The sequence below is a fragment of the Trichoderma camerunense genome (assembly GCF_050948025.1).
Source record: "Trichoderma camerunense strain CBS 138272 chromosome Unknown V8C40scaffold_12, whole genome shotgun sequence".
Lineage (NCBI taxonomy): Eukaryota > Fungi > Ascomycota > Sordariomycetes > Hypocreales > Hypocreaceae > Trichoderma > Trichoderma camerunense.
In genome coordinates, this window is record NW_028145358.1 from 333,595 (window position 1) to 357,690 (window position 24,096).

A 24,096-nucleotide genomic window follows, 5' to 3' on the forward strand; every position below is an offset into this window, starting at 1 on the left:
CAGGCTAGGCCAGGGCTGGCCAATCAGCTGCGCTGCCGCACGGAGGCTCCACCCATCCTCTTCTCTCAACATTCTTTTGCTTCTATTTTCTTCATCTCCACCTCTCGACGAACTGGTCAGCACGCAAATGCAAGCAACACAAAGGCTCAACAGGGGGCGGCGAAAAAGCGACCGCGGCGGCTCCTTTCTGAGTCCCGTCGCTGTCCACTTTGCGCTCTGCATTGCCTCTTTCTGCGTCTGCCTAATCCTGGTTCTGGTTCTGGGTCTCGGGTCTCGGGAATCTAGGGCGTGACCCGGACAGCATCCGGACCCGGGCCGGTCACTTGAAAAGAGCGAGAAATGAGGCCTGCTGAGGCCATCATGAGCGCCCTGTGCTTACAAACCCTTTGTCGCGTGCGGTCTGTTGGACACCTGTCAAGTAAAGTACGATAATATTGCAGCCTCGCTCTGTTCCTGTATGTGTCAGTGCGTCCAGATGGGCACGTTCACCCACGACGCTCAGTTGCGCTTCCGAGGTGAGGTGAGCTTCTAGGATGCTGCAGCACGCGCGCTAAAACAACTTGTTTTGACTGCTAACCTGCATATGGTACCCATACCTTGGCTGTCCTGTATCAGATTTCTGCTGCTTCAGCTGATACTCCTGACTTGTTGCAGTTGACACACTTGAAGCATCACCTTTGCAGCACGCGCACTTGCACCTCCGACCTCTTCCGAAATCCTCCGTCTTTGATGTCAGGGGTCCCTGCATGCCATGTGGGCCTTGCCGGAGCCACGATGGGCCCTGCAATCGGAGCCGGTGCCCCATCGATTATTCGCATTCAATTTCGCGGCACTCTTAGCGCGCCATGTCTCAAAGACGACGGGCTATTGATTGAATGTACTCGTACTCGGACATCCTAGACCGGCGCTCGAGGAATGAAGATCAGTCAGAAGCAAAAGCCCTTCTTACAGATACGTTGTATTCTCACATGTATCTGCAGCACAGGACTCATCGATATATGAGCACTTGTGATACCATCACAAATTCTCCAGCCTTTCCACCTGCTGTGGTTCTTGCCCTGTGGGACGGGGCCGCCGATATGAAAACTGGCGCCGCATATGGAGCAACCACTCTCTTTCTTAGGTAATTGCAAACCAACAACACCGCTGTATACTCCATAAGGAGGAGTACGAGTGTTCTGCATGGATTCAAACTTCTTCAAGCTTTGCTTCTACTCTCTGACTTCCTCGCGTGCCTCCCTAGCTCGAGAGGCCCCGCCATCTTTTCCGTTTCTTTTTCTTGCTCCTCCTCGCAAATTTGACATCATCCCCATTGCGGTATGTGTAGGAGTGCAAATTATCTCCATGTACCTATACATCCACACTCGTGGGCATCGGCGCCAATGTGAATGTAAGCGGATAGGCTATAATGGACAAGACGGGGGCTGGTGGGATCGTCTCTCGGCTGCATTCACCATGTTACGCTCATCACATCCCGCCAATAAACCAATGCATCTCACAGGCATGCACATGCTTGCTCGATGACTCAATTGAGCTCCTCTTACTCGTATTCTACGAATTCAGTCCCGAATTGCGGCAGACAAACATGCACCGTCAAAGCATGGTCCATGGCTAACACCTTCATGCACAATTAGCTTCAACTAAGCAAACCCTACCGGGAGACTTCGGCTTGGCTACGAATACGTCCCCCACAATCTACTAACAATAGTGCTGAGGACCAACAAACTAACAAGCCAGCTCCCATCTTGTCTTACAGACTGCAGCAAGCCATTGTCGCTACTCCACATTCAATTCAACCCGTCCGCATTCGACTTTGGTCATCAATGGCTCCAAGCCATGCCGGTATCGGTCCAGGCTGTTCCTGTCATGTCATACCGTTGATCTGGGAGGTGCGGGAAAACAGCCTTCCCCTCAAAATCACAAGGCATTGACCGACGCTGCCACGCTACTCCTCGTGCCATTTTCGGCTCGGCAAGAGTTTTAGGATCTGGCTTCCCCCGGCCCGGGAAGCTTGGTCTCTAGATCCCCCTCGAGCTCCAGGGACCCCGCAACCACATGCTGTCCGAATCTCTAGATCTGGCTACCCACATGTCTGAGACCTGGAGATTGTCAAAACGGTTCACATCGGCCGAGCTCAGATGGCCTGATGTGCTAGGCCTATTCCTTGCTGGGACAGCTCTTGTGCCTCGATGACATTTTGCTTGTGACAAGCTCGTTTATGGAGTCATTGGTATTGCAAATCAATGACACCGTCCTTATCTTCCTCTAATATGTAATTGATCTTCACATGAGCTGCGATTTCGCTCTTGGTAGTCCGAGCACGGAGAATGTGACGAATCTTAGAAAGCAGAAAGTGTAAGAGAAAAGAAAAATGATGGTTTGGTTTGATACCAGTAGAGCTCTAAATCCTGTGCTGTAGCTATTCCTCCGGTTTCCCCCCATATCCTAACGACCAGGTATTAACCAACCCCCCGTCCTATTAGTCTTACAAGTTATGTATAGGTAGTTCATCAAATCATTAAGCTCGCTCGACCAATGTCTTAGCCATCATCTTGGCCACGCTAAAAAAGAAAAAAAGTGTTGCCATCACCGTTCCCGCGAAATCCCCATATCCCGAGGTCCGCTCGCCCATTCACTTAGAATCATCCTTGACGGCCTGTGACATCTTCTGATTCGCCTTATCGATCTTAGCCAATGCCTTGTCATCTTGAAGACCCCACCACCTCTTAAGGCCCTGCACGTAGGCAACCTCTTCATCCGCGACCTCTACCGGGGGACCTTTAATCTGCGGCAGCATCTCGTCGTCGTCCTTTTCAAAGACTGCCCATGCCGAGGCATCTCCGGCGCGGATGCCGAATCCCCTGCCCTGGACCGACACCACCTGGACGCGACGCAGGAGCACAACGTCGCCGGCCTGGACCGTAGGGAGGGAGGCTTGATGGGGCCGGAAGATGTGCGCGATGTTGACGCCCGTGGGCGCCACTGAGGGGTCGGTCAGACACAGCTCCAGCATGTAGCCCCGGGGGCCGTGTTTCGGTCGGTGTGGCTGGCGCGGAGTGAGGGTAGCCACGGCTAAAATGTCGGTCATTTTGTTCAACGAGAAGCGCAGGGATTTGAGTGGCAGACACTCCAGTAGTGATGTTCTTAGGTTTCTCAACAATTGTGTCTTCAGGGACGCCATGTTCCCGTCTTCAGCAAAGGAGCTGGCGATGGAGGGCGCCCTGATAGAGGATACAGCCGTGGGTTTCCGGGGTGACCTCAGGTTGTGGCCTGTCACCGTGGGCTGCTCGGGTGTACTTTCACGTTGAGGATTTGCTGACGCGTCCTGAGCTGCATCCAGGGCGATCTCTTGTTTCCCCTCTTCCGTCACCTGTTGTTGTTGAGAGCCCTTGAAGCTGGTTGTCGCTAATTGCACACTCAGATCCGACTTATCAGATTTTCGCCGACCAGCACGAAACGATGCCGTTGGACTAGCTGGACTGCGTTCCGACGTAGGCGAAAAGGATTGTGCTAGGAGTATGCTGGCATCAATCGACCCCTTGACGCCACGTCTTGCGCGCAACGGGGACGATGCCCCAACACTCTTTGGCGATACATTCTTCGGCGATACATTCTTCGGCGATACAGACTCACGCGGCGATGACTTGGCGAGCGCAATACTATGGTCCGAATGCTCGGCCTTGTTCCGAGGCGAGCGTGGTGATCGCTGGGGGAGGTAGTCGCTCTCGCTAAGCAGGCATTGACGATGCGCCATGGTGGGAGACCCCCTGGCGAGCAAGACGCTGGGATCAGTCAATAAACTATCGGCGCTATCACTTGACAGTCTCTTAGCACGACAGTGGCTCCGAAGAGATTGCAACCCTATCGACATCTCTGGTTCTGCTCGGCGAGAGTTTCGGTCGTGGACACCATGGTGGGCGTGGTGGGCGTGATGGTGATCATGATGGCCGTGATCGCAGTGTTCCCCGTGATGGCCATGTTGGCTCTGCTGGCTGTGTTGTTGGGTTTGTTGGGTATGTTGGTCCTCCTCGATTTCCTCCTCAATTTCCTCAATCGTGTCAGGGGGCTGCGAGAAAGTTTGCACAACTCCATCTGCGTCGTGCGCTTTTAGGGGGCTGGAGTAATGCTGGATTTCAGACATAAGTTGCTGCTCAATTGCAAAATCGTCGTCATTATCGCCCCTCTCCTCCTTTGCATCCTCATATTCTTCGTCCATGTCTTCATCTGCATCTTTGAATTCATCTTCGACATCTTCCTCAGCATGTTCCTTGACATCTTCAGCGATCACCTCCTCACTAGGCGGGGTCTCAACAGGAGCCACATCAGCCGCGTCAACGTTGTTCTCGTAGTCGTCTTGTTGGGTCTCCAGTGGAGTTGGCAGCTGCTTTTCTGTGATTTCTGGCTCTTCTAGGATTTGAACAGCCATAGACACCAGATGAGGTGGCTCTGTCTGAGTAGCCGGAGGTGACGATGGTGCAGCCACTTCGAGCTCTCCAGTAGCTTTCGAGACGGTGTCTGTGGTGGCGTGGTCGACTTGGTTGTTGTCCTCGTTCGCAACAACCTCAGTCTCTTCTCTTGGTTGAATTAGCACCTCATCTTGCATCTCAACGTCTTGCTCCATGATATTGACTTCTGCCACTGCCTCCGCGTTGGATGGTTGGGTCTCTAGAGCTGTGGACTGCAGATCCTCCATAAGCAAATCGTCGTTGGCAGCGGGCTGTTGTGTTGGAGCCTCTACTATATCCGTCATTTCAGTCTCCTCTTCTGGTTTGTGTAAAGAGGGCTCAGTGACTTGATCCGTAGATTTAACAGCAGGAGACTCGGTATGATGCGTTGGATCTTGTGCTGGCGCTGACTCTTGTGCTGGCTCCGGCTCTTGTGCTGGCTCCGGCTCTTGTGCTGGTGTTTGTACTTCATCTTGTGCATGCACTTGATGTTGCTTAGCCTCCAGTTTCTCCTCATTCTGTTCCAAAACGGCTGGTGCCTCGACATTATTAGGCTCCGGCGCTGGTGATTCAGAGACACCGCGCATCTCCACGGTAGGGATCTCTTCATCATCAGCCGCGTCGACGGCGGCGAGTTCATGTTGCTCTGAGCCCCTGCGCTGGAGCGGAGAGCTGACCACTGGTGACTCATCCTGGACCTGAGCCAAAGACTCGGCTATATTAACATGTTGCTGTCGTATGGGGGTTTTTGGAGAGATAATTAGATTCGGGTGGTCCATTTCGACGTGGCTGATATCTCTGCCAGACTCCTCATTTTGGTGCAGATCGTCTTCATCACAGCCATCTAATTGGCTTATTCGGCTGGATCTGCGAGATGATCGGCTTGCTACGGTTCTGATCTCAGTTGCTTCTTCGACATCAGATTTATCTTCGGCTTCGTCCAAGTGCTCGTCCATAGATTCATCGACATCCTCATCCACGAGTTCATCAACAATGTCGTCCTCCTGTTCATTTGGTGGCTCCTGAACTTCATCTTGCTGGTGAAGTGGAGGCTCCTCGCTCGGTTCCTTTTTAGCTTGTGTAGTGGCAGGTGCATTGTCGCCATCGTCTTCCGAGTCTGACAAAAGACTGATAAAAATGGGCTCTTTTGGAGCGGCTGGGGCTGGTTTTGGGATTGGCATGAATGGTCTCGGAACCGGTGGCGCGGGCTGCGTAAAATGATTATAGACTCGGGATTCTGCTTCAGACTCTGATTCTTCTTCAGACTCTGACTCGGCTTCAGATTCGATCGCGTCATCCTCGACTTCTTCGTCACCTTCCTCCCCGTCGTCTTCTTCTTCTTCCTCCTCTTCTTCTCCCTCCTCCTCTTCTTCTTCTTCATCGTTTTCGTAATCGGCATATTGGGTATCAGGTTCGTCTTCTTCAGGATATCCCTCTCGGAACCGACCAGTGTTCCAGTCATAGTAGCGATGTGATCTGCTCTCTTGCTCTTCCTCTTCTTCTTCGGATTCATCTGTACTATATTCCTCTTGGGGAGGGCTCGATCTACCTTCTCTGCCTAGGGTAGCGGTTACCGTGGCAGTCTCGGTATCTTCTTCGTAACGCTCAGGATAACTGTTGCTAGGCTTCACTCCATCCTGTTGTGGGTAAGATGAAGATGACACCATCCGTGCTTCATCGATTTGAACGTAGCTATGCATTTCCGTAACGTGATGCCCGGCAGACACGAGTGTGTGCGTCTCATCGGAAGGGCTGGCTCTCAGGGTAAAAGATGATCGATCAAAACTTCCTTGTGGGAAATCGTGTGCGTTGTGTGCTGGCACCGTAGGATAAGCTGGCGCCAACGTCTCGGCAACCCAAGCTAAATCGTGCAGATGGGCATCGTGAAGCCCATGTTCTTGTGAGCGAGGCGGCTGTACTTCAGTCGCCGTTGTAATGTATGCGGGGTGAGGATCGTGATTATGAGTATCTGCTTGATGCGGTTGAAGACTCGGGTCTATGTCCATGGACATATCAAAGCCAGCGTGAGGCATATGCATTTCAGGCTGGCTGAAAGGCTCCGACTCGTGTATTGAGGGCGGTACATCTTGGGTCGCTGCGTAGTCGAATGAGAGGGGCGATGGTTCTTGGAGCACATGGTCGACTCCCACATGCTTCCAGGGATGAGTTGGCGTGGGTTGCAGTAGAATTCCAGTCGATTTAGATTCGGCAATGACTTGAACACCATTGGTTGGGCTGGAGCTCATCTCTCTAGTCTGGCATCCCTGATCAACCATTACGGGCTGCGATTGGGGAGGTGGTGTAATTATTCGTTCTTCCGCCGCAGGCTCCTCGACATCATCAAGCTTGGGTTCGGCTTCCTCTTCTTCTTCGGCCGGTTGCTCTTGTTCCACCTCGGGTGAAGGTGATTGACTGGCGTATCGCCAAGATGTCGGGTTCATACTGAACCGAGACCTCCTTTTCTTCTTCTTGACAGATTTGACAGGCTCCTCTTCATTAAATATGTCAAAGCCGCCTTCAAAGAGCGAGCCATATGAGACCCTTGCACGCTTGATAAATGCCGGAGAGGTATACTCGCCGGGCCCAAGTGACTCGTACGCATATCGTTTAGAGGGTATCGTAGAGAGTGGCGTTCGCGGCAACGGTTTCGAAAACTGAGTGTGCTCGATGTCAATCGACGAGGTCGGGCTCGGCTCCCGAGGCTGCGGCAGCGATTCCTTCTCTTCCTCTTCATCCGCGGCATCAACATCAATGGTGTCCACCGCCTGCGTATCTGCCCTCCGGATCTTCAGCAGCAAGCGTTTGGAAAACTTCAGCTGCCACTCCAGAATACCCGGGTGTTTCGCCCACGCCTGGTTTTCCTCCCACGCAACGCCGTGCAGACTCAGGCGCACCTCGTCGCCGCCTGCCAGGCTCGACGCCGCAAGCGCCTTGCCCGCAACTCCATGGAACTCGACTCGCAGCTGGCCCTTGTCGCGTCGGTGCAGGGGGTCGCGCTCGGCGAGGATGAAGGCGATGGACTTGTTCACGATGCTGTAGGGCCAGGTCACGGTGACGACGCCTTCGACAACGAGCGCAGCTGCGTCGGCGATGGCAGGGCTGAGCTTTGCGATGGGCGTGGCCTCGGCGCTGCGCAGCACATCTGGATGGATATTGTCCTTTGCCATTGCTGACGGCTTCACTGGTGCGCGGTCATCTAGTGGTGGAGGGGCTCTGCCAGTGCTGGAAAGAGGTTCATGATAAGTAGATAGCAGAAGACAAAGGAAACAGAGAAGACAAAGAAGAAGAAAAGATGCGGCCCGAAAAGGAGACGATCCTCTTTTCCTCCCCTTCCGATGCGTTGTCTGCAATTTGATTTGAGCTCGGGTTTGTTTGGTGATTTGCTTGCAGCAGTCACTTTTTTTTTTCTCGCCTCACTGCGCTGTCCTACTTGGCTGCAGCTCGCCCAATCTCTCCGCGACACAAATCTGCTGGTTGCAGGGGTGGAGTTGCTGTGGTGAGCTGTAGCGTGTAAGGGAAGAGCTAGTACTCGGTACATGTGAAGCAGATGCCGGGAGGGGAAGGCGGTGTGTAGCTGCCTGGTAATTCTGCCGGACCCCAGCAAGTTACCCGAAGCCACTTATTAGCTGCGGTTAGCTGTGATTTATCCAACTGACATCATCCCAGTCTTCTAATAAGGCCACCTGGTTGACTGAATCCTTTGGGCAGTATTATTGCCCCCCGATCCTCAGTGATTGCTGGCATTGATCCCGTGTGAAGAAAATAAACAGGTATACTGCAGATTGCTGTATATTACACGCATATCCGGCCGCCAACTCCTGCGTCATCCAAGGGGTCACCACCAATCGCATTCACGGCCCTGTCCGCTCTCGCCCAATCTCTTAGCGACACAAATCCGCTGCGTGCAGGGGTGTGGAGTTGCTATGGCGAGCAATACATGTACTCCCTATGGAGTGCACAGCTGAAGTTCTGCCATGGTAAGGCGTTGCACTTTAACGTCGGGCACAGAACGAGTCCGACGTCTCTCAGGTTTCCCGTCTCTGTATACATGAAACGGGCGTCTTAACACTGCATGTCGGGTATCTCCACAGTCCCTCTACACTTGTTTTTCATAAGCATGGCTATAAACATATTTGCTATACATGTGTTTGGTATTCTCTGACTACGAGAGACGCCATAGCCCTATACCATTCATCACAACACAATGGCCTTCAAGACCCATTTGAACCTTTGACATATTTTGCTTTGTAGTCGTACGCCGGCGCTCGGCCTCCATAATAAGGATCATATGTGAGCAGAGCAAACCCAGGGTCGGCAGCAGCAATGCCTTTTGGCCAGCATGGATTGGCCGACAGACCGGCATCCGAACTGCTCGGTGGACCCCATGAGGAGATGGTAAACTCGGGGCGAACATCGACACCAATCTCCGCCATTGTTTGCTCAAAATTCACCTTTTGGATATTCTGCTTCTTGGACTGAGGCGCCTTTGCCACGTTGTCCATCAAGACCTTGTCGGACAAGGCCTTTACTGGAGTGCCGAAGCATGTGCCCTTCCACATCTGACCAGCCTTTTGATTCTGCGTGTTGGGTACATAGCGAACCAACTGCCCTTTGCTGTTTGATCCGCTGTTGATATAGGCTGGGTCTGTCTCGCCCAGAAGATATGCTGGTGGGTACTCGTCTCTGTCGCAGTTCTGCCATGTGCGTCCAGGAGCATTTCGATCTTGCCAGCCCTCTCCGGCGTGCTGGCTCGACCAAACCGACGTCGCCCGGGCGTCGAGACGATGTTTTGTCGCCGCTGCTTCTTGCGGGCATGTGAGTGTTGCCCACTGGGGGTTGACTCGGATGGCTGAGCTGTAATGGTAACACGCCTGCGACCAAGCAGCATCGCAAGCCTTGGCCACTTGCGTCGGCTTCGCATTGGCGGCATAGTCGAGCGAGGTGACAACGATTTCGGTGGTCTTCGTCTTGTCGCCGACGCAGGATTGTATGCGCAGCGTGTTCTTCCCCTGGCCTAGGCGCTGGGTTTGCTTGGAAGGCGGAACCTTGCATTGTTTTTTGGCCGGCGTGCCTTTTCCACTGCCACCAGTGTTAGGCCGAGGCTTTCCTCTATCTGTCGGATTGCCGTCATCGCCTTTCTTGCCGCTTCCTTTGGGGATGTTTTTCGGTGGTTTGAAACTTGAAACGCCGCCTGCTACCTGGCTAAGAGTGTCAAAGATATTCTTGATGTCGTCTGGCACCAACCCGGAGCCACCACATGGACTCAACCACCATTCAAAAGCACCACCAGGGTCCTCGCCCTCCGGATATATGTAATTCACCATCTCAGTCGCGGTAAGAGCCATATCTATGACAAAAAATAACTTAGTCAGAGAATTGATTTGTAAAAACAAAGCATGTCAAAATACGTACCCAAGCCGGCATCAAGAGGCTTCCCAACTCCAGGGATGAATTCCAAGCCAACTTCAAGTACAAGCTTGAGAGAAGACATGAGAATGTAGCACCCAATCTAAATAGTTAGAATTATTCAGCTCAAGTGTCCATTCAACAAACGTACCTGGGCAATAATTGGCAGCGCATCTAGGACAAAGTCTGCAATCTCATTGATGAGCATATTGTCGCAGAGACATTGTCCCGGCGCAACTTCGTAACTGGCTCCCGGATACTTTTCCCACGGAATCTCTTTGTCAACCGGGAAGTTACCAATACAGCCATAGTTGCTTATCCGGCCTTCTTTTTCAGCATCGTCGAGTGCCGCCTGGCATACCGGCTTGCACTGGTTCACACTGACGTCTCTGTACTGCGGATCTTTGAAGAGCAGGCAGTGTTGGGCGTTTTGCCACCTCGCATCCGTATAGTTGAAGTAACCCGTGTCAGGCTCCTCTTCGCCTTCGTCTTCTTTAGGGATGTCTGTGCAAATATCTTGTGGGCAATAGCCGTACTTGCAGCTGAACTTGCAGAGTCGGTTTAAATCTACATCCCATTCGTCCCAGGCCATAACCTCCAACTCTGATGCCGATGGAAGGTTGGTTGTCATTCCTGTTGTGACGCAGGTACAGAGAGATTCTGGACAGAAGCCATGGCCGCATGAGAATTCGCAGAGATCGCCGGAGTTGATGCTGTTGTCTTCTCCGGAGACGCAGCCAGTGTCGCCGGGCTTTGGTGTGACTGGTGGAGCGTCCAGGTCGTCTGTTGTGAAAGATTGCAAATCCACGGCCCAATCTATGCTTCCAGCAAAGTTCAATCCTTTCCATTCATTACGTCTTGTGTCCTTTGTTGCTGTTGTCATATAGCTGACATAGTCCCCTGCGCAAGAGCATCAGCCTCCGGCTCCACTCAATTCGGCCTCCGAGAAAAAGAAAAAAAAAAAGGAGGTAACTCAACATACCTTTATAGAGCATTATGTCCGAGTCAGAAGAATTATCACGGAACGTTTGAGCACCGTCACCCTTCTTGATTATCTCGTTGATTTCAGCATAGGCAACATAACCAGGTGCCTTTGTACATCGCCCAGGCTTCGCATCTGACTGGAGTCTGGTTCCGGTAAAGTCGCACATTGGTCCCCAGCACCCATCGGTAGCCATGTGAAAGGATCTTCCATAACTGGCTTCACCGACGAAAATCTTGTTGTTTGCCACGCCAGCCTTTGTGACTATAGGATCACGTTAGTCAAGTTTGGTTCAGCCGAGCAGTACAAGACAAGTATACTTACGCATCGCGAGAGAGTTTCTGGTCTCAGTTATGTTGACTGTGTTGTTATATTTAGTAAAATACGAATGAATCACGCAGGGAAAGGGATTCTCACCATGACTGCGAATGCATTTGCCCGACGGGCACATGTCGAAGGCATTTGCGTTCCCGTAATCCCATTGGCCGTGCAAATCGTAAGTCATATACACAATGTAGTCGATGACCGCACTAATCCTATCAATGGGGAAGGCCTTGAGGTACCAGTATGAAGCTGGTGCTGCAATTGACACAGATTTCCCTGAACCTAGTTTCTGCTTTAGCAATGTGAGAAAGCTGAGATAGTCAGCTCCATCATTCTTTTGACCAATTGGTTGGCCGCCGACGAGAATATCCGGTGCCTAACATAAGAAATTGGTCAGAGATTGAGTATAAACGACGATGCAGCAGCTGAAAGACATAGGACAATACTTACACCAGGATACTCCCAGTCAATATCTATACCATCTATACCTTCATCTTTGACAAATTGAGCAAGATTCGTAGTAAACGCATTCTTGTTTGTGATAATGGCTTGTCGGATAATATTGTAGGTTGCTGCTTCGGTCGAGTATGCCCAGCCACCAATGGACACAATCTTCTTCACATTGGGCAGCTTCTTAAAATCTGCCCATTGGCCCTTGGTGTCGTTAATTTTGAGCTTCCATGTACTCGAGTCGATTGTAGCGAAGCCCCAGTGAATATGCGTGTAAGTGCCGTCCGTGTTTGCATTTTTAGCCTTTAGCCAGAGACAGTCTCTATCAAGGCCAAATGCCTCGTAATAGCCAATCCGTTGAAATGTCGCAGGAGGGCCTGAATTTGATTTGATCTTGTTACCGCAGTTTGAGACACAAGTGTTCTGGTAGCCAGGCTCTTTGGTGCCCGGACCACCCCCTGAAGGAGCATGTACGTCGCAATGCGCAGGGAAAACACCACAGAAGCCCCAATTGCTGCAGCAAGCCTTTAGGGGGCAAGGATTGAGATCTGCCAACGAGGTGGTGTTGTCTGCTGGGAGTTTTGTCCCAGCAACCAAGGGGCCACACTCTGCCCCGGCCTGGGGAGGCGGAATTGGCGCTCTGCCAGTGCTCAGACACATGTTGTAGCCGACGAGCATGTCTTTACACGCAGTCCAGGCCCAGGTCTTGCCTTTATTGAAGCTTTCAATTTCAGCAGTCGTGATGTTGTTCACCTTGGCTAGAGCGTCACACGAGTCGCCGTTTACAATGAGGTGTGTTGCGCAAGTGCCATCAGGATTTGGCTTAGGCTTTGGGGGTACGAAGGGGGTGCCGGATGAGCAGCATACGTAATCCCCTGGCTGAAGAGTAGAACAAAGAGTTGGTGAAGGGTTGTACTTTGTGAAATCAGCAGGTGATATGCCACACCGAGAAGCCAGTGCTCCACAGCTGTCTCCAGGGACGACTTGTATATAACGACAGGTCGCTCGCTCGTCCAGTACGTTACGGGCATGCTTGTCTCTTTGAGAAATCCAAGACGCTGCCCTGGAGGTCAATGAGCTTTTCCCACTGTTGAAAGTGCTGTTGTTGCCGCCAATGTCCAACACCTTAACGCCGGCAAGGTTGCCTGCCGTAATTAGGTCTCCTTTTGAAGCACAAACGCCATTGCTCCAGCCCAAGGCTGTCTTCTGAACAGCGGCAAGATCACCAGTTGTGTCAACCGAGACACCAAAGGTTCTAGTTGATAGACGACCGCTGCCACAAAGCTGGGCAACTATGTGGCTGGAGATGGAATTGCTATCCTGCACGCTCGCAGACAGGCTTTTCAAGGCAGAACTAACAGTCGGCTTGCCAAGACCGGAGCCGATATAGACGCTTGCGACGGTTTCCTTGTGATAGGCAAAAAGAAAGTTTTCGTCGCAATTGTCCTTGGCTTCAAAATATTCGCTCATGCTCTCCAAGAGGCTAGCAATTTCACGGCCGTTTCCTTTGCCGCCGCTGCTCTTGGCAAGCACAAGCTTGTCGTCGACTGCGAAGCCAGCAATGGCACATGCTGGAGAGTTTTTGAGGCTTCCGCCTCGAAACAGATTTTTGCCTTTCTTTGGATTCTGTATCGAGGATACAGTGCTCTTAAAGGAAGGAGTCTCCTGAGAACCAAGCGTGCAGCTTCGTATCAAGATGTTGGATTTTGGGTCATCGAGTGGTTGTGTAATAGAGAATTGCAACAGCATGGGCTCATTGCAACGCTTCAGGCGGTCCACTGACAAATATGGTGTCCAAGTGTGTGTATTTGCAAGATCAATGCACGGGAGAGGGCAATCATACTGATCGGGATAGTATGTATTGATGTCGCTAATAGGTGAAGGGTCTTCTTCAGTGACTGGCTCCACGGCTTGAGAACCATCGATATTGATGGCAGAACGCACAAAGCCAGTCCCCCAAAGGATGAAGACGACAGCAGACCTCTTGGTCAGCCACATCTTGGATTGGGTGAACTTGAAGCAGATCTATGAGGTGAAGTCCAAGAGTTTGCTACGTGTTGAATAAACTACAGCCTTGGCCATGGATACGTTTGGCCTTTAAACTACTATTCTATATCACAGAGCTTGAGGATATTTAGGAAGCAGACACATCAATTTGTTCAAGCTATACACAGAAGTAACGGCATGCCAAGAGCATCCTCCATCCCCAGACTCTGCCAATGCTACACGACACGGTGAAATAGACTTGTTCATATGTCACGCCCGAAAGGATTCGAGGGATCAATTATTTAGGATTCAGATTCAACCCAAACCCGGGTAAATTCACAAGCTACCAAAGATATACACTTGCGACTGGTGATTGAGTTCGGAATGTCGGTATGTGTATGTGATATGGTTGCAGTGAAAAATCCCTGAGCCAAGCTACAGGCATCGCCCAGCCAATACCCCGGTCAAAAAACGCAGACCGTGGCTCTTCCATTGGCAATAGTTGGAATGAGATCCGTTCTTGGCAGCCAACCAACAATAGAAAACGAGTGGTGTGCTTTATCCTTTGATTGGTCCCCCAATATTGGAGGTAATTGTTACCCAGTCCCCCCTACTCGGTATGAAGGATTCTGCTATTTTGTCGATTTCCCCATCTATGGGGGCGAAAAAAAATCCCACAGGATCGAATTGTACATGCATTGTAACACATCTATAACCGTTTAAATTAAGCTATTAAGCTTGTAATCAGAGTTGTTTTCAATGTCTCGCTAACCCCTCTTTTTGTTTCGCTATAGCTCAAATTCAACCATGTTTGCATCGGCCCTTTACCCTCTTTCTCCTCTTTCTCATGATCCTTCTCCTCTCACCATCATCATCACCACCACCATCTTCATCTGTCCGTCAGCCTCAACAAACTGAGAATGCCGTCTCTTTCCGAAATTAGCTACAATCGCGATGAATGCATTTCCGCAGTCCGCGAATATTACAACTTCCTAGTTGGGATGTATCTCGAGGAAGCGGAGGTCGTTGAACCACCACCAGGAGGTTGGCCGAGCATTACGACCGCAACGATGGCACCATTGGGCAAGACGGATGAAGTGGTCTCGCTGCTACGCCATCTACCATACATACGAGAAAAAAAGGACGACATGTACAATGTTCAAACAGCAGCGTGGTGCTACTTCACCAACTGGGAGGCCGATGCCAGTTTACTGAACCGCGACCCAGGTAATGTTGAGAGCATCAAGATCAGTACGGAAAGCGCCTCTCTATATGAAATCTTGCCCCCTCACGTCGTGAGCATCACGAGAAGCCCACGAGACTGGACAACTCTCCTGATTGACACGGAGCTCGGTATCGGTCTTTGGTACGAATGTCCTGGGGAGGTCAGGGATTGGCCTCTGCGGGAGAAGGTATTGGACGACCCATACGACTACGAAGAGGATGAGGAACAGGCTGAATGGCGCGGGGAGTGTGGTGCATGGTCCATCCCGGATTTCTTCGAGGTCCTGAAGGATCAGTTTCGCGAGCTTAAATTCGTTCCCAAAAGCCCTCGTGCAGTGGTGGATGTGTATATCTCAGAGGGCGTGGCTTTCCCAGACATGATAGAGATGCTGCAGGGGATCTACAGGGAGCATGGGTGGCCGGACATGGAGAAGTACCGCAAGAAGGATTGCCTAAAAGCAGTGCAAAAGGCCCTGAAGGAGCGGTACCCTCGTCTTGCGGATTCGGAATGGGTTGAGGAGGAATAAAATGGTTTGCTTGGCGCCAAGCGGGCTCCAGTTGTTAGTTGCGTGGTGTAACTGTAACCCAAGGGGAAGCTCCAGTAATGGCACACAACTACGCTGAGCCAACATACAATGGAATTAAATGGAGGCCAAACAAATCAGAGTAATTTCTTATTAATAGTATCTAAATAGGAGATACATACTTAATACACAGAGTGAAATGCCGTTGTCTGTGGCAGCTGCCTGAAGTCGCTCCATCCCCATCCTCAAAGTTGGAGCTCAACTACCAATTCATCTCATCGTCTTTACAAAATCGAGCACAAGAAAACATGAAGGCAACGACTGCAACCATCTTTCTTTTTGCGAGCGTCTCCTTGGCCGCCCTGCAAGATACAATCTTGCCATCCAAGCCACCTACCATCACAAGTGAGCCATGGCAGTGTACCACTGAGATTCTGCCGCAATACTTTGACCCCCCAAAGCCCACCGGAGCCCTCTTGACTGCCATTCAATCATACGGCGACGTGTTGCAAAAAGACTGCAAGCCTACTCAAACAGACATCTACGGCTTGCCAGAATGCACATTTCCCGCGTCCTCGCTCTGGTGCCGCTTTTCCACCGCTGCTCCCTCGTCTCTCCTGTCGAGCTATTCGTCCTACGGCAGCGCGGCGTCATCTTGGTGGTCTGCAAAAAGCTCTGCTGCGGTGTCTCTTGCTCGAAGCTGCCCTATCGGATGGTACAGAGCCATGCATGATACACCTGGAGGACCAGGATGGCTCAACAGCACTTTGGTGTTTGCTGGCTGTTATGAGGAAGCACACCCTACGACTGGTTCTTCGACTAAAGCAACTGCTACGGCGACGACGGGCTCTAAAGCAACTTCGAGCGGTCCTCAGCAGACGGCAACGAGCACAAGCAAATCGAACAGTGTGCTTGGCCGGGCGGAACATGTTGAGATGTGGGTGGTTGCTGGTACTGGATTGGCTGTTACCGCAGTGAACTCGATGCTGTAAGATATATCATGATATTGGAGAAGACTAAACTTTAGAGAATGTCTACTTTCAATATACTATGTAATACATGTCTTTCGAAAAACGAACTTGTGCCATGCGTTGTGTATCTCATCATGGGTACTAGGTAGGTCTTGTAATACCTACATGTAAGCAAATTATCATGTTGCTACGGTACTCTAGCACGCGAAGGTCAGAAAAAGCGAGACTGCAAAATGAATACATACATACATTTAGTACCTGGTAATATGAGCACTTAACCAACTCGTAGAACGTTTATTTTAGCTAGCACTGAAACTTTATTATATATATACAGTAGCAGTTATCAAAAATATATAAATATAATAGTAATTACTAGAGAAATATAAATATAGTAGTAGGTACTAGAGAAATATAGATATAATAGTAGTTACTAAAGAAATATAAATATAGTAGGGAAATATAAGTTCTTACCTAGGAAATGTAGATATAGCAACTACTCCTTCTGTAGGTGTATGGTTTGACTCGTGGGTGTTCGAAATCTTCCCGGTCTCGCTTTTTCTGTCCTCCGCGTGTCTAGGTTAGCCATCTGCCGTCTCGAAATGTATGTTTTCAAACTTGAACAACGAAACTCACCTGGGAAAAAAAAGACAATAAAGAATATGTACTTTTTTTGAAGCAAAATCAAGTCTCTATCCAAGTGAAAGATTTTTGTGAAATAGTCTGTCAGTCACTCAATCATAATCAGTTCCAGTTACAGATCTAGCACTACAGAGAAATTCTGCCATATAAGCGATTGAGCCGATTTCAATCAAAAGGCCCTGAGAAGACGGGAGCTAAACAGGGTGTCAAAAGCCAAGAGGGGAAGGCGGTGTATCCCGCTACCAAATCAGGGTATGTCGGCACATAGCAAGTTGCCTGAATGACTTAGCCCGGAGTCTATCTAAACTGACATCATCCGAGCTCGGCATGTTCTCATACCACTATAAAATGCTATAAATCCCGTACAGATGCCACCCGGCTGACCGAAAAAGATTCGGGCCCCAGGGAGTGAGAAGTGGCCAAGGGACGGGTTGCCCGGTAGAGAAACAAGAGAATACAGCAGCATTGATACAGCATTGATACATTGGATATTATTACACGCATATTTTATCACCACCTGCATCAAATTATATATAGCATGGGATCGACTCTTAGCGCCGCCAGCTCCGTGCCGGCAAAGCACTTGGATGTTAAGAAGGTCGCCGTCATAGGCGCCGGCCCGGCCGGTCTGGCCGCCGCTCGCTACCTCAAGGCCCAGGGCGCATTCGACTCCATCACCGTCTTCGAGCAGCAGGCCCAAGTCGGCGGCGTCTGGCTCTACAGCAGCCTGCCCCCAAAGGACGTGCCCGTGCCGCAGCAGGATCCGTTCTGGGGCCCGGAGCCGTCCATCTGGCCCGATGGGGCTCCGGCTCCGGTGTTCCCGTCGCCCATGTACGAGCGGCTGCATGCGAATATCCCGGGGTGCTTGATGCGGTTCCACGATAGGGAGTTTCCGAGCGATGCTTGGGTGTTTCCTAAGAGGGAGGAGATTCAGGAGTATCTTGTGCGGTATGCTGAGGATTTGAGGCATCTTATCAAGTTCTGTCATGAGGTGAGGCGGATCGACTTGGAAACCAAGGATGGTAGGGATCAGTGGCATCTGGAAGCAGTGTCGACGTTGAATGACGGCGAGGTTGTTCGCGAGACGTACGATGCCGTTGTCGTTGCAAACGGGCACTACTCCGTGCCCTTCGTACCGGCCATCAACAAGATTGAAGACTTCAAAAAGACCCACCCCTCCGTCATCACTCATTCAAAGCAATATCGGACGAACGACATCTTCAAAGGGAAGAAAGTCATCGTCGTCGGCAATGGGCCCTCAGGCCTCGACGTTGCACTCCAGATCAACGAAGTTGCCGGCAAGACGCTCCTGTCAGTGAGACACGCAACATCGCCCGACAAACTCGCCCACATCGGATGCGACGAAGTCCCCGAAATCGTCGAATTCCTGCCAGACCAGCGTGGAGTCCTTTTCAAAGACGGAAGCGTAGAAAAAGATATAGATCACATCGTTTTTTGCACGGGCTTCTTATTCGGCTATACTTTCCTCCCGAATCTCAACCACAAGATTATTACGTCTGGGCGGGGCGTTCACGGGCTGTACCAGCACACGTTCCTCATCCAGCATCCGACGATAGTTTTCCCAGCGCTCAACATGAGATCTGTTCCGTGGCCATTGGCGGAATCCCAAGCTGCGGCTTTCTCGGCGGTGTGGTCCAATGCGCTAGAGCTGCCCCCGGACGAAGAAATGCTGCGGTGGAGTAAAGAGCTGGAAGAGAGACAAGGAGAAGCGCTACACCAGTATCCAGAGCTGGGAGATGACGGCAAGCATATCAATGAGTTTTATGAGTGGATAAAGAAGGCGAAACACGTCGGGAAGGAGCCGCCGCGATGGAGTGGCGAGCTTTTCTGGCAGAGGTCCATTGCTATGGATGCCAAGATCAAGTTTGAAGACGAGGGATGTAAAGCCAAGACGCTGGCCGAGCTTGGCTTCCACTATGAGCCGGGCAAGGAGTAAGTAGAAGTAAAATATAATTAGACACAAGAGAGAGAAACACAAGAGAGGGGAAAGGTTGGATATTAGAGGACATAAAATAAAGAATTTTGAGATTCATATAAAAGTCGTCCTTTGTACCTAGTACCTAGTGAAATATCATTCACATTCACACTCTTCAGGGTGTTTGATACAGCATGCACGGTCTATTAACGTTGGGAGGGAGATAAAATGGCCAAAAATCATCAAAACGGTGATGATTCGTATAAATCACATTTTTTTAAAGACACACGCTGTTAATAGTCAAATCTCTTTTCGTTCTTTTCATTCAAAGAGCTCAACCTTCCAGAAGCCGTTACGCCTCGATATGAAACCATGATATAACCCTCCTCCGAAAAACCAAAGTTTTAGACTTGCTGCACACCCAGAAAGTCAGAGAATTTATGCCTCCTGCTTCTTCTGAGCCTCCTGAGCGAAGACCTTCGCGTAGGGGTTCAGGCGCAGAAGAACCTGCTTGTTGCGCAGGGGGTTCTTCTTCTGGACGGCAGATCGTCGGGTCACGGCATCGCCCTTGGGGGCGTTGAGGGAGCTCTGGATTTCGCTGCTGTTGATCAGACGAGTAAGGTCGGCCTGGGAAACAACGTTGGAAGGCAGGAGGAAGTCCTTCTTGTGGGTGGAGGCAGTGGTGGTGGTGCCGTAGATCTCGTCAAGAGCCTTGAAAGCGGCAGAGGTCCAGATGACGAATCGGCCGAGGTGACCACCAGGGGCGAGCTGGAGGAGGTTGAGGGCAGAGACGGGGGAGGTCTCAACACCGGGGATGTTGCGGAAACCCTTGACGAGCTCCTTGCCATCGACCTCGGGGTTGTAGACAACCAGAGGACCACGGCGCTGGCGGTGGCGGCGGCCACGGAGCTTGCCCTTACCGGCGCGGAGCTTCTTGGAGCCCTTGACCTTCTCGAGCTCGGCACCGGCGCCAACAGCCTTGAGGAGGGCGAGGGCGGCAGCAGTGCGGGCGACGGAGCTGCCCTCAACGAGAGCAGAGTCGATAACCAGGGGAACCTCAGGGATGGTCATGACCTGGTGGCCACGGGCGAGCAGGAGAGGAGCAGCGGCAGAGGCAGCCAGGGCGGAGCAGGTAGCGTAACGCCTACAATTTTTTCATGTTAGTTATTCCATACCTCCCCGAAATAGCAAGATACTGGGGGCTTTTCCCAGAAAACAAGAATTGACTGACTTCTGGCCCTGGTTGACCTTGACGTGCCACTTGCGCCAGATCTTGGTAGGGGCGAACATGCGACCAGATCGGCACATGTTACCAAAGGCGGCCTGACCAGCACGGTGGGTACCGGAACCAGAGACACGGGGGATACGGGCAACAGCACGACCTAAGCAATTCAAATCCAGTCAGTCACGGTCCATCCTGATATTTCCTGTGGTGTTGAGGAACAGCAATTCAACATGGTCCGATGAGAGAAAGAGAGGGAGAAAATTTTCCCAATCCTCCACCAACCCTCCCATATCGATTGCCATCTAAAATTCTTCCCACGGCCACCGCATAAAACTCACCAGTTCCCCAGGACTCGGCAGAGGTCTGGTGACCAGCCTTCTCGCTGACGGCATAAGGCTGGCGCTTGTTCTTGGCCATGCCAGTGTGAACCTGCTTCACGATATCCGGTCGGATAGGGCTGGCGAAGACGGCAGGAATGGTGTGGGTAGCTCCAGAGGGAGCACCATCCTTTCCGATGATCGTAACGGTAGGTCTGGAGGCCATTGTGACGAGAATTTGAGACCTAATGGAGGGGATGAGCGTTAGCAATTTCGAAAGAGAGGCCGAATGTGTTTCCAGAGTCAGGCGTAAAAGCGTAACATACCGTGGTCGTCGGGGCGTCGAATTTGGCGATGGGGATGGAAAGTTTCTGGCGGACCCGCGATAAATTTCACCTGAATTTTCCTTCCATGGATTTTTGGTGGGCGGAGACCCTAAGTGGTGGGGTACGTACCTTAGCGAGTTGAATTGTGCTTCACGTGACTCTATCCCTGACATCCAAAATCCAAGCGGGACCTGGTCTATGCCTTATTGGGAGTGTGCGTCGGCTTAGTAAGGCAAAGAGACGCTTCTACAGTAATGTCGTCACAAGCTTCACGTCAAAGAGTTGCAAGCTTCAGTATCCAAGCCAAGATTTATTGTAATCTATGGTCATCATATCATATCGTTATCATGTTCGGTGCTACTCTATACATCGCATCTTCGTAATATGAATCTCGCTATGCATGTCTAGGTGCACCAAGTACCCAAAATAGAAAAAGAAAAAGAAAGGAGTTTTGCCTGTCCGTTTATTCCCATCTCCTCCACTCCCTACTCAGCTTGTCAATCTGTTCGTCCGTCCATGCGGTATTGCGCTTATCTTTGACGAGACCGAGAAACTTGTTGTGTACGTCCTTCTCAATCTTCAATCTCTCTCGAACTTTCCCCTCAAGATATTCGGGGTCCTTATTCCTACAGGCCCTCTTGAAAACTTCTCTCATCCTAGGAGAGTAGAGCTGGCAAGTTGCAACAGGCAGCTTCGTGGGCTTCTGGTAAAAGTTTTGAGCAATCACGTTATCCTCTGTGCGCTGAGGCCGAACAACATCTTCGTAGCATTCTCCACAAACGGTGAAATCCGGTAGATACTCCATGACGTACCAGTATCCATCGCTCACCCGGCGGTCTTCGCGACACTCATTCAGAGTGCTCAGCCGTGTAAGCATCATGGACAAATCGCCGATGTCTGGCTTTCGGTTGGTCACATAGCCCTTGTCGGACGTTGTCTCAAATGCGTCAAAGAAGAGTACAAACTGCTTTCTCTGGGGCGTGAAGTGAAGAGAGCACACGTTTCGTGTGGGCTCGCCTCGAGAATCAAGCGGGATGAAAACGCCGGTGAGGTTTGGAAACAAGGTCTCCACCGTCTTCGCGCATTGGTAGCATACCGCAAACTCGGGCACTGGCCGCCTCGTGTAGGGGTCTTTGACAGAATACCAGACTCGTGTTACCTTTCGTTCCAGGGGGCACGGATAATCGCGAGACTCCATCATGACGTTTGCCAGAGCATGAAACAATTGCAGGTCTGGCACTTTGTGTTTCAGCGTGAGTAGCCAGGCGATCCGATACCACGGGGATGAGCCAAAATCGCATGCAATCGGGGTACTAGTCGACCGCAACACTGGGTGAAAGTGAGTGCGAAACTGGGTTTCTGCAAACACGGTACCGTAGCAATCGGGGCAGATGTTGAAATCCGTCCGGGGAAGCGTAAGCCAATCCATCTTGCCTGCCACCGCCACCGTGCGCTTGCATTCTGGTATCTTTGGAAGATCGGATTGCCCTTCGTGATCTTTCGACTCAGAATAACGCCGGTATGACCCAACTGTTTGGTCCGGACGTACCCCAGATTTGCTGGGGTCAAAGGGGGGAGGCTGCCAAGGCTTTGTCACCACAGATGACTCTTTAGGGGTCGGTGATCTAATAGACTTGTCATCCGGTGCGATAAGCTCGTCGTCAACTTGAGGGATGGGTGGCATCAAGACGGATGACGCGCTGATCGTTTGTGACTGCCGCATATCATCGCCCTCTGCGGATGTCTCTGGCCAAGCAACGATGGCATCATCATCATCCGGATAAGGAAGATAAATCGTCGGGGGAGTACGATTCTCTAGTGTAGTCTTGTCGCGGCTGATTGGAAAGGTAGTGGAAACCCGACGGTTCGGCGCCCAGTCCTCTGGCGGTTCGGCTGGAGCTATGGGCATGGTAGGAACTCTTGACGGAGAGCGAGAGTTTTGCCCGCTTGTATCGCCTCTGCGCGACGATGCAATAGACGCGCGGTCGTCGTCAATGATGACAGGGTTTTCTCTTCTATAAGACGCACTGAAAGCTTCATCCCGCGGAGAATTCTGGTCCTTAAGCTTAGATGGGGACGGAGCCCTCAAGTTTTCGACGGGTGCTGGCTTGTAGGCAGCATAGGCCCCTTCTCTCAAGTCATCCCGTGGTGGTCGGTTACCATCTAGAGGCCGAGGTCCATTGACGCGGTCGTTCGAGGTAGGTCTTCGGAATGGTTCGAAGCTTGAGTTTGGCCGCTCTGCCGACACTGTCGCGCTTCGTCTATGGTACTTGTCGTCGTCCCGCCTCTTGTCATTTGAATCTCCCAGACTGACGCTACTCTGGGTGGGCGGCTGGCCATATCCATGATATGTCTTATCTCGACCACTCGGCCCATGCTTTGTTACCTGCGGCGAAAGATAGTCCTCCCCATATTTGCGATACGACTGAGAGAACTCTGGGCGGATGCCACTGGCAGCAGATTTGCTCCGGTGATGACTTGGTACCCGGTCCTCGTCTATGTCTGTCTCCAGCCGAGGCAAATCTTGCCTGCTCTTACGTCTCTCTAGCCTTGGGGCAGCGTCGTCAAGGCGATCGGGGTCCTTCTTTTCAGGTTCGTTGGGTCTTCTGGTATACGCCTCAGGTGAAGGAGACGCAGATGCCTTCTTCCGCTCCTTCTTCTTTTCCTTCTCCTGGCGGAGTTTGTCTCTGGATGCGCTGTCATCAGACGCACTCTCTGAAGTGCTCGGCTTGACCGACCCTGGTACAATAACAAAGCGACGTTCAGGGTTGTACTCATGGACTTCGAGCATGAGTGGCTGCTGGTCAACTTCTCCTCTTGATTGGGGCTCTTCTTCCTCAATAGGTTCGACGCGGCCGCCGAATTCCTTCGCGATTGACTCAGCTTCATCCTCGACAGTGGGCGGGGGCAGCAGTGAGCGGCGCCGATAGGGAATGTCGTCGTAGTATCGAGGCGCTACACGAGACACAGGTGGCTCAGTCGACTCGTATAGGCGCCCAGGGCGAGTCGAGGAATCGACAGATGCACTGCTTAGATTTACATGGTTATTATTTGTCTCCAAATGAGGTGCAGGAAGGCAGCCATGGATCAGCGCAGCACGTACGAATGGCCATGTTTAGCTCTAGACGTGGTGAAGAACCCCGTCTGGAGCATGTCATGTATGTCGAGGGAGTTGCTCATATTGACCTGTCGCTAGATGCTGTATCTTGGATCCCCGGGGTAAAGAGGCCAGCGACAGGCTCTGTTGGATGCCAGGCCAGGGCGTGAATGCGACGCGCCGAAATTGGTCGGCCAGAGGCCCAATGTGAGTAGCGTCGCAGGGCCCGCGATGGAGCTTGGAC

At 51.5% G+C, this 24,096-nt stretch overlaps 7 protein-coding genes across 7 annotated transcripts; 3 read left to right on the forward strand and 4 right to left on the reverse strand.

Annotated features, from left to right (window-relative positions):
• Positions 1 to 2,373: 2,373 nt before the first annotated feature.
• Positions 2,374 to 7,475, reverse strand: V8C40DRAFT_248946 (uncharacterized protein; the record flags this gene model as incomplete). Its single annotated transcript, XM_083216649.1, has 1 exon — positions 2,374 to 7,475. A coding segment is annotated over exon 1 (4,250 nt), but the record flags the coding sequence as incomplete, so codon positions are not given.
• Positions 7,476 to 8,656: 1,181 nt separating this feature from the next.
• V8C40DRAFT_280396 (uncharacterized protein) lies at positions 8,657 to 13,682 on the reverse strand (the record flags this gene model as incomplete). Its single annotated transcript, XM_083221393.1, has 8 exons — positions 12,603 to 13,682; positions 11,608 to 12,365; positions 11,251 to 11,533; positions 11,158 to 11,193; positions 10,894 to 11,097; positions 10,003 to 10,751; positions 9,858 to 9,954; positions 8,657 to 9,792 (listed from the first exon to the last, which is right to left on the reverse strand). Exons 1-8 carry the CDS (start codon positions 13,603 to 13,605, stop codon positions 8,657 to 8,659), a joined length of 4,266 nt encoding a protein of 1,421 aa, XP_083071537.1. The 5' UTR covers positions 13,606 to 13,682.
• A 570-nt stretch (positions 13,683 to 14,252) lies between these two features.
• V8C40DRAFT_248957 (uncharacterized protein) lies at positions 14,253 to 15,497 on the forward strand. Its single transcript, XM_083216650.1, has one exon. It carries the CDS (start codon positions 14,514 to 14,516, stop codon positions 15,342 to 15,344), a length of 831 nt encoding a protein of 276 aa, XP_083071538.1. The 5' UTR covers positions 14,253 to 14,513; the 3' UTR covers positions 15,345 to 15,497.
• V8C40DRAFT_248958 (uncharacterized protein) lies at positions 15,498 to 16,415 on the forward strand. Its single transcript, XM_083216651.1, has one exon. It carries the CDS (start codon positions 15,650 to 15,652, stop codon positions 16,331 to 16,333), a length of 684 nt encoding a protein of 227 aa, XP_083071539.1. The 5' UTR covers positions 15,498 to 15,649; the 3' UTR covers positions 16,334 to 16,415.
• Positions 16,416 to 17,275: 860 nt separating this feature from the next.
• On the forward strand, positions 17,276 to 19,052 carry V8C40DRAFT_248959 (uncharacterized protein). The gene has a single exon (XM_083216652.1). The coding sequence runs from the start codon at positions 17,490 to 17,492 to the stop codon at positions 18,906 to 18,908; it is 1,419 nt and encodes a 472-aa protein (XP_083071540.1). The 5' UTR covers positions 17,276 to 17,489; the 3' UTR covers positions 18,909 to 19,052.
• On the reverse strand, positions 18,981 to 20,837 carry V8C40DRAFT_248963 (ribosomal protein L4 domain-containing protein). Its single transcript, XM_083216653.1, has 4 exons — positions 20,756 to 20,837; positions 20,451 to 20,674; positions 20,119 to 20,269; positions 18,981 to 20,031 (listed from the first exon to the last, which is right to left on the reverse strand). The coding sequence occupies exons 2-4, from the start codon at positions 20,653 to 20,655 to the stop codon at positions 19,326 to 19,328; spliced, it is 1,062 nt and encodes a 353-aa protein (XP_083071541.1). The 5' UTR covers positions 20,656 to 20,674; positions 20,756 to 20,837; the 3' UTR covers positions 18,981 to 19,325.
• Positions 20,838 to 21,190: 353 nt separating this feature from the next.
• On the reverse strand, positions 21,191 to 24,075 carry V8C40DRAFT_42807 (uncharacterized protein). Its single transcript, XM_083222965.1, has 2 exons — positions 23,859 to 24,075; positions 21,191 to 23,781 (listed from the first exon to the last, which is right to left on the reverse strand). Exons 1-2 carry the CDS (start codon positions 23,933 to 23,935, stop codon positions 21,219 to 21,221), a joined length of 2,640 nt encoding a protein of 879 aa, XP_083071542.1. The 5' UTR covers positions 23,936 to 24,075; the 3' UTR covers positions 21,191 to 21,218.
• Positions 24,076 to 24,096: the final 21 nt, after the last annotated feature.